The 14,320-nt window shown below is 37.2% G+C and overlaps 1 protein-coding gene across 1 annotated transcript in view; it reads right to left on the bottom strand.

Annotated features, from left to right (window-relative positions):
• LOC121997553 (nuclear-pore anchor-like) overlaps positions 1 to 14,320 on the bottom strand; it is a 69,283-nt gene that overhangs the window by 14,262 nt on the left and 40,701 nt on the right. Inside the window, exons 24-34 of the mRNA XM_042552024.1 lie at positions 14,278 to 14,319; positions 14,142 to 14,195; positions 12,988 to 13,167; positions 12,862 to 12,909; positions 11,627 to 11,677; positions 11,199 to 11,282; positions 11,042 to 11,116; positions 10,747 to 10,931; positions 10,560 to 10,662; positions 9,169 to 9,285; positions 8,653 to 8,745 (exon numbers count right to left, since the gene is read on the bottom strand). Of these exons, the coding sequence (XP_042407958.1) occupies positions 8,653 to 8,745; positions 9,169 to 9,285; positions 10,560 to 10,662; positions 10,747 to 10,931; positions 11,042 to 11,116; positions 11,199 to 11,282; positions 11,627 to 11,677; positions 12,862 to 12,909; positions 12,988 to 13,167; positions 14,142 to 14,195; positions 14,278 to 14,319 (1,032 nt within the window). The remainder of the gene's footprint in view (positions 1 to 8,652; positions 8,746 to 9,168; positions 9,286 to 10,559; positions 10,663 to 10,746; positions 10,932 to 11,041; positions 11,117 to 11,198; positions 11,283 to 11,626; positions 11,678 to 12,861; positions 12,910 to 12,987; positions 13,168 to 14,141; positions 14,196 to 14,277; position 14,320) is intronic.

Raw genomic sequence — 14,320 nt, 5'->3', positions numbered from 1 at the left:
CCGATCGATCCGGTGAGTCCTCGCGAACCCCTCCGGATCGATCCGTGGATCGATTCAGAGGTCCCAATCGATCGCTGGATCGATTGGGACGCCGCCGCTCGATAAGCGCCGGATCGATCCGTGGATCGATCCGGCAGTTTCAGAGCGCAGAGGCGCTCGGATCGATCCGTGATCGATCCAAAGCCTCCCGATCGATCGGGAGCAATCCAATCGATTGGGATTCGACCGTCGTCGCTTATATAGGCGGCGTGCGATTCCTTCGGCACAACTTCACCGATTCAACTCAGATCTTCACCAGCTCCTCCACAGCTTTTCCCAAGCTCGAGATCGCCAGTTCTTGAAGGTTCTTGGAGGCTCTTCCAAGTCAAGAGGCGGATCAAGAGCAAGAAGAAGAAACTAGGGTTAGGGTTCTTGTACTTATTGTAAGCTTGTATTTCTTGTATCCCTTCCCTCTCTTCTTGTATTGAGTCTTGTAGGGCTTCTCCGCCCTTGGTAGTTACCATAAAGGAGAGGTTTATTTAGTGGAGGGTGTGTGTGTTGGTGTGGATCCTTGGATTAGTCACCTCTTGTGAGGTGGATACCAAGTAAACCAACCGTGTTAGCGTGTGTGATTGTTTCTGTTATTTTCCGCTGCATATCCTTGAAGAAACAAGCAACGCCGAGCGACGAGCACGCGACGAGCTATTCACCCCCCCCTCTAGCTACTTTTGGTCCTAACAAGTGGTATCAGAGCGAGGCCGCTCTTCACCGGAATCATTGCCGGAAGGGTCAAGCATAACAAGAAAAGCTAGAGGGTGAAGAAGTTGAAGCAAATTCATCAAAAGTCAAAGATTTCAAGAAGCTCAACTTCAAGATGCAATTCCAAGATGGACTTGGATTTGACACAAGGGTGGCTCCACCGTACACTTCCACGAGCTTCGATTCTTGGAAATCAAGAATCGAAAACTTTCTTATGATGGAGATAGAGCAATGGTTTGCTCTAATGGAAGGCTTCAAGGCTCCAAGAAATTCAAAGGGCAAAGTTCTCAAGAGGAGCAAGTGGAGCCAAGAGCAAGTCCAAAAGTGCGAGGCCAATGACAAAGTGACCAAGCTTTTGGTCAATTTATTGCCAAGCACCATCCTTTGCAAAATTGGAGAATTTGAAGATGCAAAGGAATTATGGAGCAAATTGGCCAAGCTTCACAGAGATCCTCTCCAGCAAGATGAAGAATCCAGAGAGGGTGACTCTTTGGAGCAAGACCAAGAGGAGGACTCCGAGATTGAGAGATGCTCAACCTCCGAAGAAGAGGAAATCCAAGAAGCTTCATCCTCAAGGGAATGCACCGAAGGGAACAAGGAGGGAGTATACTCCTTGTTTTATATTCAAGATGATGAAGCCTCTACCTCTAGGATTGAGGGGGAGCAATCCTTGGTGACACCGGATCAAGAAGAAGGAGAAGTTTCTACATCCGGGTCAAGTGAAGAAGAAGAAGATAGTGCCACCTCCGACATTCAAGAAATATCAAATGGAGGAGCAAGTGCCATCCCTACACAAGAAGGTAAAAATAGTTCAATTAATAATAAAAATCATATTATATGTTTTGAATGTAGGGAACATGGGCACTACAAGAGCAAGTGTCCAAACTTGGCCAAGAAGAAGGGTCAAGTGGCACAAAAGGGCAAGGAGAAGCCAAAGGAGACCATTCCCGGAACAAAGAAGAGCAAGGAGCACATTGTGTGCTTCTCTTGCAATCAAAAGGGGCATTACCGGAGTCAATGCCCTAAGGAGAAGAAGATGGTCAAGGCTCAAGGAGGGAGCTCAAGTCAAGGGGGAGCTTCTAAGGTAAAAAGGAAGGTAACTTTTATTGAGCCTACCCCTTTACATCATGGTAAAAAGCATGCTAGTTCTAATTTTTATCATTTTAATGCTATTTACCATGAAAATAGAAAGCATGATAGCGTTAAAGAAAAACATATAGCTTTTCATGCTAAAACTACTACACCTAAGGATAGGAATGTAGGTAAAAGTCTAGGCAAGAACTCTAAGGATTGTAGCTACAAGCCTAGACACAAAAATGCTCATGAACTTAATGGAAAACCAAAAACTAAGGACTTAGTGATGGAAAATCAAGTCTTGAGGTCAAGACTTGATAAAATGGAAAAGACCCTAAAAAGGATGGAAAATATCCTATTAGGGCAAAATGAGCATAACCTAAGTTTAAGGGTACAAAAGTCATCCAATGGCCATAGAGGTTTGGGATACAAACCAAAGGCTAAGAAGGATGTGTCCTCTTACCATAGAGTTCCATATAGTTATGGAACAAACCCTAGGTCTAGTGGTCAAGCTAAAAATACTAGGGAAGTCATCCCTAAGAGTATTTTTGCAATAAATGTGACTAAGACTTCTAAGAAGTCTAAGAAAGTCACAAACAAGGTCACAAGGGAGGTTATCCCTAGAGTTGACCTAGAAAGTGTGACCAAGGCTTCCAAGAAGCCAAACAAGGTCACTAGGAAGGTATCTAGGGAAGTTATCGCTAGTGAATACCTAGAGCATCCAAGGAGCACCAATAGGTGTTGGGTTCCTAGGAGCATCTTCTCTACCCCATAGATGGGTTAGAGAGTGTCAACTCCGATTAGAAGGGTAGTTAACCCAACTTTGAGGAAATTGACACTCAAGGAGTATTTTCAAGGTTTTTGTTAACCTTTGAAAATGAAATGGAACTATTATTTACTCATTGAAAGAGTAACATGTGTCTATTGATGGAAAAATTGATTTTATCTTAAAATGGCACAAATTAGAAAAATATAAGAAATACCAAGTTGGGACTTTGGTATTTTCTTAGTGCTACTCTTGTGGAAAAATGAAATATGCCAACATTTGAGGATATGTTTAATTATTAAGTGGCATAAACAAATCAAGAGAAATAAGAAATGTCAATTTAGGTTTTGGCATTTCTTTGAAGCATTTAGGGCAATCTAGGTTTAATGTTTTAAATTAAAACAAGTGGTATCATTTTAAGTTAAAACAAGTGGTATATTTTGAGTTTAGCTAAGTGATTAAGGATATTTAGATAGGTAATCTAGGTATATTTTATTTATGCTAAATCTTGCCATGATTGTTTGCCCATCATATGCCATGACATCATGTCTATTTTTGACTTCATTGTTTTATTATGAAAAATCCAAAAATACCATGTCATGACATTCATACATCATGTAGTAATAGGATATTTTCTTTTGAAAATTATTTTCTTTTGATGTATGCCATAACATAATCATGCATTAAGTTTAATTCCTTGTAATTAAGGACGAATGGCATTTAACAACAAGTATTGACAAGTGACATCCTAGGTGGATGTCTAATATCTCTAGAATGCCTAGATAGATATGCATGATCCCTAGATTAGGGCAAAACCAAAATCTCATATCTCACAAGGACTATAAGGTGACTTGTACGTGTTTTAGTGTACATTAGATACAAGTGAGATGTTAGGAAGATGAACAAAACTCAAGATGTTGATTTAGTGCATTCTTTTGAGTTTTAGGTTCATCAAAACACATAGTTATGTGTTTTCCCATCATTGGGAAAGCTAATGTACAAGTCATGTGCATTAAGCCCAAGGAACATGGTGGGATATTGGTTTTGAACATGTTTTAAAAATAATTTTGGAAAACCTTGGTGAAGGCTATCTTTTGATAGTAATCACCGTTGAATAGTTATACACAAACTTGAAGAAAACACTAAAGTTTTTGCAAGTTTTCAAGTTTGTGTCAATCTTTGAAAATATGATGTATTTTCATAGAAAACTATTTTTCCATGATAAAGTATGCCCTAAATAATGTCTACACGAAATTTCATGATTTTTAGATTTTTGTAGAATTTTCTAGGGGTTTCTGAAGTTGGCTGAATTTGAAATTCAGCAACTATCAGAGCTCCAATCGATCCATGGATCGATTGGAGTGCCTGAATCGATCCGTGGATCGATTCATAAGGCAATTCTCGTGAGCAGAAGCTCGCTGGATCGATCAGCCGATCGATCCACACATCCTGAATCGATCAGTGGATCGATTCAGATAGGCTGAATCGATTGAAACCCAACTCCAATCGATCCAGGATGCTGATTTTGGCTGGGAAGGCCTGATTTCAGCACTCTAAACCTATTTTAGTCTAGGTAACCATTCCAAACCCCTGAAAATACATTTGTATACATAAAAGGGTGTTTTCGTGTGGAAAACAAGGATGGATTGGTTAAGGAAGGCTAAGTTGAAGTTTAGGTTGAGGTTTGTTTCAAATTTTGAATATTTGAACCTCAAAACTTCTAAAATTGGGTTTCCTAAAGTTTTGGGGATTCCAAGTCATTGTTGGTGCAATGACAGAAGTTACCACCATGTCTTTAGGGGAGGACTCTTTAAAGACATGAAAATTATTTTTCATGAACCTTGGAAGGTGGTCAACCTTCCGTTAAGAATATGCTCAAGGTTGAGCGTTTGAACTTTAATGGGGAGTGGATATCCTCATTGTTCAAGTGGCTTCAAGTGGATAATGCTCAAGGATGGGCATTTGCCTACTTTGGGGAGAATGTAGGGTTAAGGTTAATGAAGGGTATGGGCCTTCATTATCGTGTTGGTCACAACGAGTGAAGTTGTGAACAACGATGAGCAACTCTTCAGGGGGAGAGTTTTCAACAATGGGGCATTTGTTGAAGAGTGCCCAAAATTGAGGCACGGGTTGATGTGTGCTCAAAGATGGTTTGATGTGTGCCAATAGGGGGAGAATGAAAGGGAGTAAGTTAGGCTTTCATTACCTAGAGGGAGTTTGCCCTCTTAGGAGGAGAATGAAGGGCTTAACTTATGTATTCATTACCTAGTGGCATGAAGAAGGAGGCTAATGGGATTAGCCTAACTTACACGTGGTATTAGAAGTGATAGTGTTGGTATTGTCAAACATCAAAAGGGGAGATTGTTGTGCACATCCCTCGGTCAAGGTCGACCGGTTGACCAAGCTCGAGTCTTGGTTTGGGTCGATGTTTGACAATGCAAGGTTGATCAAGAAAAGTCAAGTAGGTCGAGGATGACCGGATACTTGATTGGTAGTGAGTGAAGCTAGGTAGAGGAAAATCCTAGTGAAGCCGGTGAAAGACCCAGTGAGTGAAGCTAGCAATCGAAGTCCTAGTGAGTGAAGCTAGCAGGAGGAAAATCACGTGAGTGAAGCCGTGAAAGACCTAGTCAAGCTAGGCAATCGAAAAGTCTTGGTGAGTGCAAGAGAAATCCGGGGTCAAGGTTGATCGACATCCGGTGAGAGTCCAAGTAGGTCAACGGATACTTGCACGAGAAAGAAAAGTCCAAGTAGGTCGAGGGACCAACGGATACTTGCAAGAGAAAAGTCCAAGTGGGTCAGGGATCGACCGACACTGGTGAGAGAGTCCTAATGGCCGGGGTGACCGGATGCTAGTCTTATGTACCAACAAGTCGCGGTTGACTAGATGTTGGTTTAGGGGCTTTGGACTTGGTTTTGTAAACCGATCCAGTAGGGCACTGAATCCAGCAAGTTCGATTGATCCGTGGATTGATCCAAGATTTCGATCGATCCGTGGATCGATCCAGACCGGATCGATCGGTGGATCGATCCAGAAGATTCGGATCGATCCGCCGATCGATCCGGTGAGTCCCCGCGAACAGAACCGATCCGTGGATCGATCAGAGGTCCCAATCGATCGATGGATCGATCGACTGGCCATGATAAGCGCTGGATCGATCCGTGATCGATCCGGCTTATCGCCAAGCTGCCCGATCGATCCGTGGATCGATCCAGCCTCCCGATCGATCGGGAGCAATCCAATCGATTGGGATCCGACCGCTGGTTATAGCCGTTGGCGTGCGATTCCTTCAGACAACTTCACCGATTCAACTCAGATCTTCACCAGCTCCTCCACAGCTTTTCCCAAGCTCGAGATCGCCAGTTCTTGAAGGTTCTTGGAGGCTCTTCCAAGTCAAGAGGCGGATCAAGAGCAAGAAGAAGAAACTAGGGTTAGGGTTCTTGTACTTATTGTAAGCTTGTATTTCTTGTATCCCTTCCCTCTCTTCTTGTATTGAGTCTTGTAGGGCTTCTCCGCCCTTGGTAGTTACCATAAAGGAGAGGTTTATTTAGTGGAGGGTGTGTGTGTTGGTGTGGATCCTTGGATTAGTCACCTCTTGTGAGGTGGATACCAAGTAAACCAACCGTGTTAGCGTGTGTGATTGTTTCTGTTATTTTCCGCTGCATATCCTTGAAGAAACAAGCAACGCCGAGCGACGAGCACGCGACGAGCTATTCACCCCCCCCTCTAGCTACTTTTGGTCCTAACAGTTTGTTGTGATTAGTCCTTTGGTACCTATTGAGTTTAAAAGGAAAGAGAGTTCACACAGGTTAGAGGTGAGAGATTGTGGTAAATGGTAAGTTCAAATATATTTTACTGATTGAATCAGAAAATTGGTGTGGTCTTAGTCTTAGGGCAATTCTTTTGTTTAACGTGCTCAAATTATTCATTCAGTTATCTTACTATTTTATTAAAAATCTTCCCCCTTTACTAACTAACTTTGGTGAAGCCTAAAATGAATTTACATTAATATCCTTTTTTCTATTCACACTAAAAATAATTTTAAGGTTTATTAGTAATTCCACAAACGAAACAATCAGTGATCTAGAGTTCGAGACTCAGCTGCGGCATATTATTAGGAATTTTTCTCATCATTAATTTTCTATGATTGTTTTATATAAAAAAATATAGTTCTCTTTAGTCCCACATCTTAGAATTGACAACACTATGATCAAAGAAGCTTCTATAAATATTTTAGACCGACAATGTTAAAAAATATACTTTTCTTAGTTTTTTTTACTAAGATAAGTATAATATTAAATTAAATTAATTTTTTTCATAGGGAAGCCGTAAGGGTGACACTCGAAAATCCAAACAATTCGGATTTTCAAAGACCCAAATAATTCAGATTTTCAAAAGTTAGGTACTTTATCCTAATGACTCTACTTTAATATTTTAATGCTAAAATAGTTTAATTAATATAATTTCATTATAAAAGGTCAATATGATTTCAATGTATTATATTACACACGCGACGCGTGTGCACGATCACTAGTTTTATATGATGTCACCATCATGCTAATTATAATTCATATGGACTATTATGTTACATGTCATTATCATAACTTGTTTTATATGTTGTTATCATCACACACTGTTTCTATGCAGTAACAATGACGGTTGATAAATGGGATTTTAAACTTGTGGTTCATGTGCTATTTGTTAAAGTTCCTTCTTAAAGTATGTTGATACCTATGTATATGTTAATAGGAAATAGACAAATTCCATTTTGCAAGGACATAGTACAGATACAAAATGACATAGCTATAAGAATTTGATTCTGAATAAGCTATTGGCCTATTTGATGATCATTGATCATCACAGTTTTGTTTGCATTGCCAGAAGCCACCAGCTGGGTACCAATTTTCGAGTCAAACTAGACACAATCTTCGACTGCAGGGAGTAATACCCATGTCTGTGTTACCATCTTGAATGTAACTTAGCAGTTTATCAATTAGAATTTAAATTGCACTGAGGTATTCATGGATTTTGATGGTATGATCTCAAGTTAGTAACCTTACATGTGGAAGTCATGTGATTCCCTTCTCTTGCCTCAGGTCCATGAGAAAAGAAAGCTTAGAATTTTAATTTGTTGAGGACTAATCAATTGCTAGGGATTGGTTGTCCTATCGGGCTAGGCACAAGACACCTAGCCCAACCATCATGACCTGAAGGAGGAATATTTTCCCTTTGTGTGGCAAATTCAGAAAAATATTTTTCAATATATTTTAATATCACATTCAAATAGTAGAAAATAATATCTCTTCCCTAAAAAGTTTTTTACCTATTTTTTTTTTTAATCTTTCAGCAAACAAGCTGAGTCACTATCTTTGTTTCCTTCATAGGTTTGGATAGATATAGGCATCAAAGTTACTACAAATTTCTCTATTCAAAGTTGTTTAAGAGACTTCATATCTATATATTCAATTTGCTTTTAAATTTGCAAATTTATCTTGTAACGTTTCAAATGTGATATAGTTAGTATTTGCAATGAGATATATCCAAATTATTCTTCGTGTCTCTCTTGTGGGTAACACTATTAATAGCATGAGCTTGCATATAGTGTTGTTCCAACAAAATTTTGGTACCAGCATAGCAGGCTCATAAGAGATTGGAGTGCGGCTGTTGGGGAGGCCATTCCAAGCCATTTTGGACGTAATTTTTGGCCATTATAGTTTAAGCAAAAAATCTCTCCCACATCTCAACAAGAGTGTCGTAAATGTAATCAATTCTCAGCAAAGATAGTAGAATTCAGACTATTGCAGCTTCAATCTTATCTCCTTTCATATTTATGCTCATTAGCAAAAACTGTTAATTTTAACTGTGTTAATTACCTATCACAACTACTCTCACGCATGAACATAATTTTAATTAATAATAAATACTACGGTGCTGTTAAAATGAAGAGTACCTGGAATGACATTTTATTGCACATAATCATGAGCTAGATCTAAGTCATTGTAAAGCAAGGCCTGACAGACCCTGAATCCTTCTATATAGTGTTTTTAAAAATAAATAATAAATAAGAAACACATACTTGTTCATTCACTTCATTGTACTTCTTGTCAGACTCATCCTTCATAGCATGCAATGTTGTCTTTTCATTTTCCCAAGATGACTTTAGGATCTCCTGAAAACAAACAAGCAATGTTGTCAGACTCCTGCAATTCCAAAACCAAATTCTCGGAATTCAAATTTTATTATGAAGAAAATGATTAGTAACATGAGAGATTGGAATCCTTTTTACAGCATCTAACCTAAATGAAAAAGAAACAAACTATCTAGAAAAGAATAATCTTATAGCTAAAAGGATTTATCAAATTTGGAATAATCCCCTATACTCTAAGTACCATAATAACCAAAACAAAAAATTATCTAATTCACTTATTATCCTAAATAAAAGATATATATACATTTAGAAATCTTAAAACTTTAAAAATTAAATTCCTAATTTGAATTACTGTCAAAGTAACATAAATGCCAACCAAGTAAAACTGAAATAATCCCAACTAGAGCTGCAAAACTTTACACATTAAAGATCAAAAAGGTATACCTTTTCATTTTTCAGCATATCTGAAACCTCCCTAAGTTTTACAACTTCACATTGCAGAGAAGACAACTCATGAGATGTTTTAGTGAGCTCCTGTATTGTCTCAGATTGAAGCATAACCTGCAAGCATAAGAAAACAACTAAGAGAAACAAAATTCACTCACAAATTTTATTGCAGCAAGAAGCTGGGAGAAGTAATTGTAAGTCAAAATTTTTTAAATTTACAGAAGAAATACAAATTTTAATTGGATTAAAAAAATTAAATAAACATAAAAAGGTTTTAGAAAAACTCTACTGAACTAACCATAAAAATGTTACTAAGCTTGGCATCTCAATAACAAAAATATTAAGCTCATGCAATCCAATAAGTTAAGTGCACATAAACTAGGTATTAGTACCAAATTTTGTTGTGGCATTAAATGTAGGGCTGAAAAAAATGGATTCCAAAGAAAAAAATAAACACTGTTAATGACAAAAAAAATTAGTATATAGATATAAGATAATATTGACATTCATAAATCATGATCAATTTTGACAGTAATTTATAAAACTCACTATAAATGTTCATCTTTATATTCTTTAAGATCACACAACAGAGAGGAATCTCAAACTCAATAAATCCTTATAAAACATGAGTGGCACATTAAATCACTGATATAATCTTCAAATAATGAATTTTAAAGAATTTACAATGAATTTAAAACATATTTTCACTTAATTTTGTAATGTGGATGCACTCACAAAGAGCCTTCCACAAGATGAGTGGAATTTGCAATATAAAAAGCATGGTTCCCTAGAAATCACTCATTTCCATACCAGTTGGGCATGACAGAATGAGCCATACACAGATATACTTGTGCTTGTCTCCAGCCTTCTCTTCGTACTCATGCCTTCTTCCTAGGTCACTAAACATAATTCACCAAGAACATATTCACTCTAAGCTTATATTGGCAGAGTCCAGCCTAGACAACCAGTTCAATACCATCCAAATTATTGAGGCCACCTAAATCCAACTTGAAATTTATTCCACATAAAAAAAGTTTTTTTTTTCCTTTTCTGCAGTACCAATATCCAGGTTACTTGGCTTGAAACTGATATGTCAGTGTGAAGAGCCGAGCATGGGAATCAAAACAAGAAGGCCCCAATGTACTGATAGCTATCAGAGTAGGTGCTAAAAGTCAGCTGAAATCAGAACTTTGCTCAATGCAAGTGGATTATGTAAAAAGCATACCACTAGACTACCAATATAAACCCAGAGTTTTGAACTATACATGAAGTCACATTAATGTTTCATGAGTTTTCAAATAAATTTTCAACCCATATAAACATTTCAGCCATCAAAAGAAAAAATCCACGAAGAAATAAAAACCTTGTCTCTTAATTTGTCACTTTACCTGTCTCTCATAGTTGCGTTGGGAAATTTGCCATTGCTTGTGTTCCCCATCTAGGTCTTCTTTCAAGGAAGATACTTGTGTTTCCAACGATTCTATTTGAGCCCTATGATGAGATTGAATAAATAGTACGAGCATTTACAGTATGCTGAAGAGGAGCATATACCCTAATATAAAAGTGAAAACATACAATTTCTGAGAAATTTCCACCCTTAGACTTGAAGTTTCAGCAAAAAGAGCAGAGATTTCCCTATCTTTGGCCTCAATAAGTGAAGCAACTTCTTCACACTTCAATATGTATTTTTTCTCCATCTCAGATACCTTATTTCTGAGGGCAGAGACATCATCAGCTAATGCCCTTTTCACTTTTTCTGCCTATAGCCATCAAAAACAAAGCAGCAAACTCTTAATTTAAGAGTAATTAACAGACAATATACAAAAGACAAAAATAAGTTTCTAATCTTCTTAACCAAGCACTAAATCACCTCTAATTTGTATGCCTCATGGGCAGATTCAATTTGCTTCAATGCCATCTCATTTGTATGAGCTATTTCTTTGTACTGTGCCAAAAGAAATATACCCAAATAATTATACAAGAATGAAAGAAATATCATAATCCTAAAATACAAAGAATCAAAGTACCTGAACCATATAATCCTTGTTGGCCTGTGACTCCTCTCTTAGTCTTTCCAATTCCTCTCTCACCCTCCACAATTCTCCAGAATCCTATTAGAACAAGAAGAATAAATAGAATTAACGTAGCCAATCATCTTCACCCAGAACTATACATGTACGAGAATGCTTTATAGTGCATACTGTTATTGTAAAAGAAAGATGAGAGATCTAGCATGAGCACAACAAATATATTCATGCGGATTCGTTTAAGGATGTAAAAATAAGACATAAAATTTGTATCAACTTAAAAAATACTAAATAAGAATGAAGCTGTGGTACTATCAGATGTACCAATTTATATTATATACAAGTTAATAAAATTATCGTAGCAGATAGAATGAAATAGAAATGAGATATTAATGCCAAACTGTAAACAAATAAAAGCCAGCACATACCTCATTGGTAGAAAACATTGGATGGTCATATCTGGCATCGCCCTTGCCATCCTGTATGGATTAAAAAAATGACATGAATAGTATAAAGATATTTTCATGTTAGTCAAAAATTATTTGCTATTAGATATCATCAAAAAGATTCAGGGGATAAATTTCAGTTATAATGGGTAAGTTCATCATATTTTTGACCAAGGTTTAAAATTTCGACCCGTGCCGAGGTTTCGGTCCTGGACTGGAACGATACGATTTTGGTACCGTATCGTGCGGTGCCGATATAGTTTCGGTATTTTTAAATAAAAATATATTAATTAATAAAGTCTAGGAGTTGATTAAAAAAATTAACCTAAGTTTAATTTTAAAAAAAACTGAAATCTGACACCATTCGTGAGCCCGTACGACTTCGGTGTTGACGCAGAATTGCACAACCAGCCATGGTCGTGGGGATTGCATGACTCCTTCGGCGTGACTATGCTGATCGTGCGACCCTTCTGCAATGAGCGCAGGGTCGCACGATGCCTCCACGGCGGCAGCGGAAGGGTTATGCGATCTCTCCGCTACTGTTGCAGGGTCGAGCAACCCTCTACTGTGACCACAGGGTCGCGTAACACATCACATTTGTCGTGGGTCTGGTGCCGAGGTCGTGCCGGTGTCGGTCGCCACGTGGAACGAGACGTTTCGCGCGTTTCGGCACGGCACTTTAAACCATGGTTTTGACAACATACACCAATTCTATTTGCTCAATGAACCACTTCGAATGATATTTGCTCACAACATGAAACATACTTACACTTAGGACCAGGTAGAATTTGCTCATCTTAAACAATAACTAAATAAGGCTTTCGAAGAAGCTTTCGAACTTAGTCCAAAAATAAACAGGATTAATTTTTTCATTTGCAAGTAAAATAACTTTATAAGCCCAAAACAGGCCATTAAATTTTTTCATATCGAAGATTTATTGGGTTCTGCAATAATCCCTTTGGATTTCTTGTTTATTTAGTCATTCTTTAATTCAAGATAAAATAGCTAATTGCACACAAAATAATGCTGGTCCTTTAACATCTGAAAATGAACTGTCTTAGGTCAACATTTAAAATGTCAATGCAAAAAAGTAAAACAATAGAATTTTTAAAGTTCATTGTGCAACCAAGCAAGTTTAGCTTAAAATACAACTATTATGCTTGTAAATGATAGAAGACGTATCAAAGGGGCCAGATAGATGAAGGTTTCATATCTACCTTTTGTTCACCACTCATTACCCTTGTTTCAATCTCAGAACATCGGGCCTAAAAGATAAGATCACATGAGAATTCATCTGAACAATGAGTACAAGAACTAAATAGTTAAACTTTTTAAAGGAAAACCTCAGCTATTGCAGCCCTAGATTCAGCAGAAGTAACAGTAGCCCAAGCATCAGCTAATTCTTTCTTCATTTCCTGAAGTTGTTTTATAGAAGTCTCAAGTGCATTATCCTTATCATTTGTTAAAACACGAACACGATTTCGTTCTTCTTGTAGCTCTCTGTTAGCTTCTGCCCATTCTCTCTGGTAAGATGGAATGGACATAACGACTCAGTAGAGTGAGTGACAAATACAAAAAAAAATTGTAACCAGAAACATTCAATCCAAAATTGTCAAGAAGCTCAGTTGAAGCCAGATAAGCTGCAGCTAGAAGATAAGTAGATCTTCTTAAATAAGCCACACATTTGAACCTGATTTAACTAGCCCTTAGCTGAATCAAAGCCCAAACTCAAACTGATCTCACTAAACATGAATCAAACTTCAGTATAAAAGAAATAGCATTCAAAAGAATCAGCAAAGGGGAGGAACATAAGACGACAATTAAAAAAAAAATGAATAGAGAACAAACAAATCAATGATGAAAGCACCTTAACAAGCCAATTGAATAGACTAATTGATGAGTATAGTGCCGTGAACAGTCCATAAATGAAGATTACAGCTATACAAAGACATGACAGAATTTTAGATTACAGCATGAAAAAGTTATTAGAAAGAAGATTTTTTTTTTTGGAATTTATAAAGCAGCTAAATATCAAAAAAAAGAAAAAAAAGAGAGAAACAGCATCAAAGACAGTTTAATGAAAACTGATACAAAAAAAGAAATTCAACACTTCATTCATGGTAACACGACAGCTACAAATAAGCTTGGTAAGTTCAACCAACTGCAAATGACATTGCATTCACAAAATGAGATGTCATATTTATAGGTGACATACGCATGTACCAAACTTATATGAACTGCAAAGCAAATGATTCAAAAACTGATATAGAGCACAAACCAAACTCAAGAAATATACACTGAAATGGTCTTTCATGCATCTCAAAATCGAATCAGCAATTACAGAGAACACAAACCCGCCATCCATCATGTCAATCCAAAGCAAGAGAAAGAGATAAAAGAATGCTTAAATATATAGACAAACAAAATAAAACAGATGACAAAAAATTATGGCAGAAGAATGCATAATCAAGTAAAAAAATAAACAATATCACCATACCTCTACCCGTTTTGCGTATTCCTCAAGTTTTTTAATTTCAACTGTTCTTGAACTCTGAATCAACAGAAAAATGTTACCATATACAATGAAGTCCTAAGAAATAATGTCAAAAGAACTACACATGAAAAAGAAATACCTCCCGAACCTCATCTGCACTTTGAATGGTGTCCAAGGTTGAC

The sequence above is a fragment of the Zingiber officinale genome, chromosome 6A (genome assembly GCF_018446385.1).
Source record: "Zingiber officinale cultivar Zhangliang chromosome 6A, Zo_v1.1, whole genome shotgun sequence".
In the NCBI taxonomy this organism is placed as follows: domain Eukaryota; kingdom Viridiplantae; phylum Streptophyta; class Magnoliopsida; order Zingiberales; family Zingiberaceae; genus Zingiber; species Zingiber officinale.
Note: the sequence above shows the minus strand (reverse complement) of the source record. Positions and strands in the feature narration are given on the sequence as shown.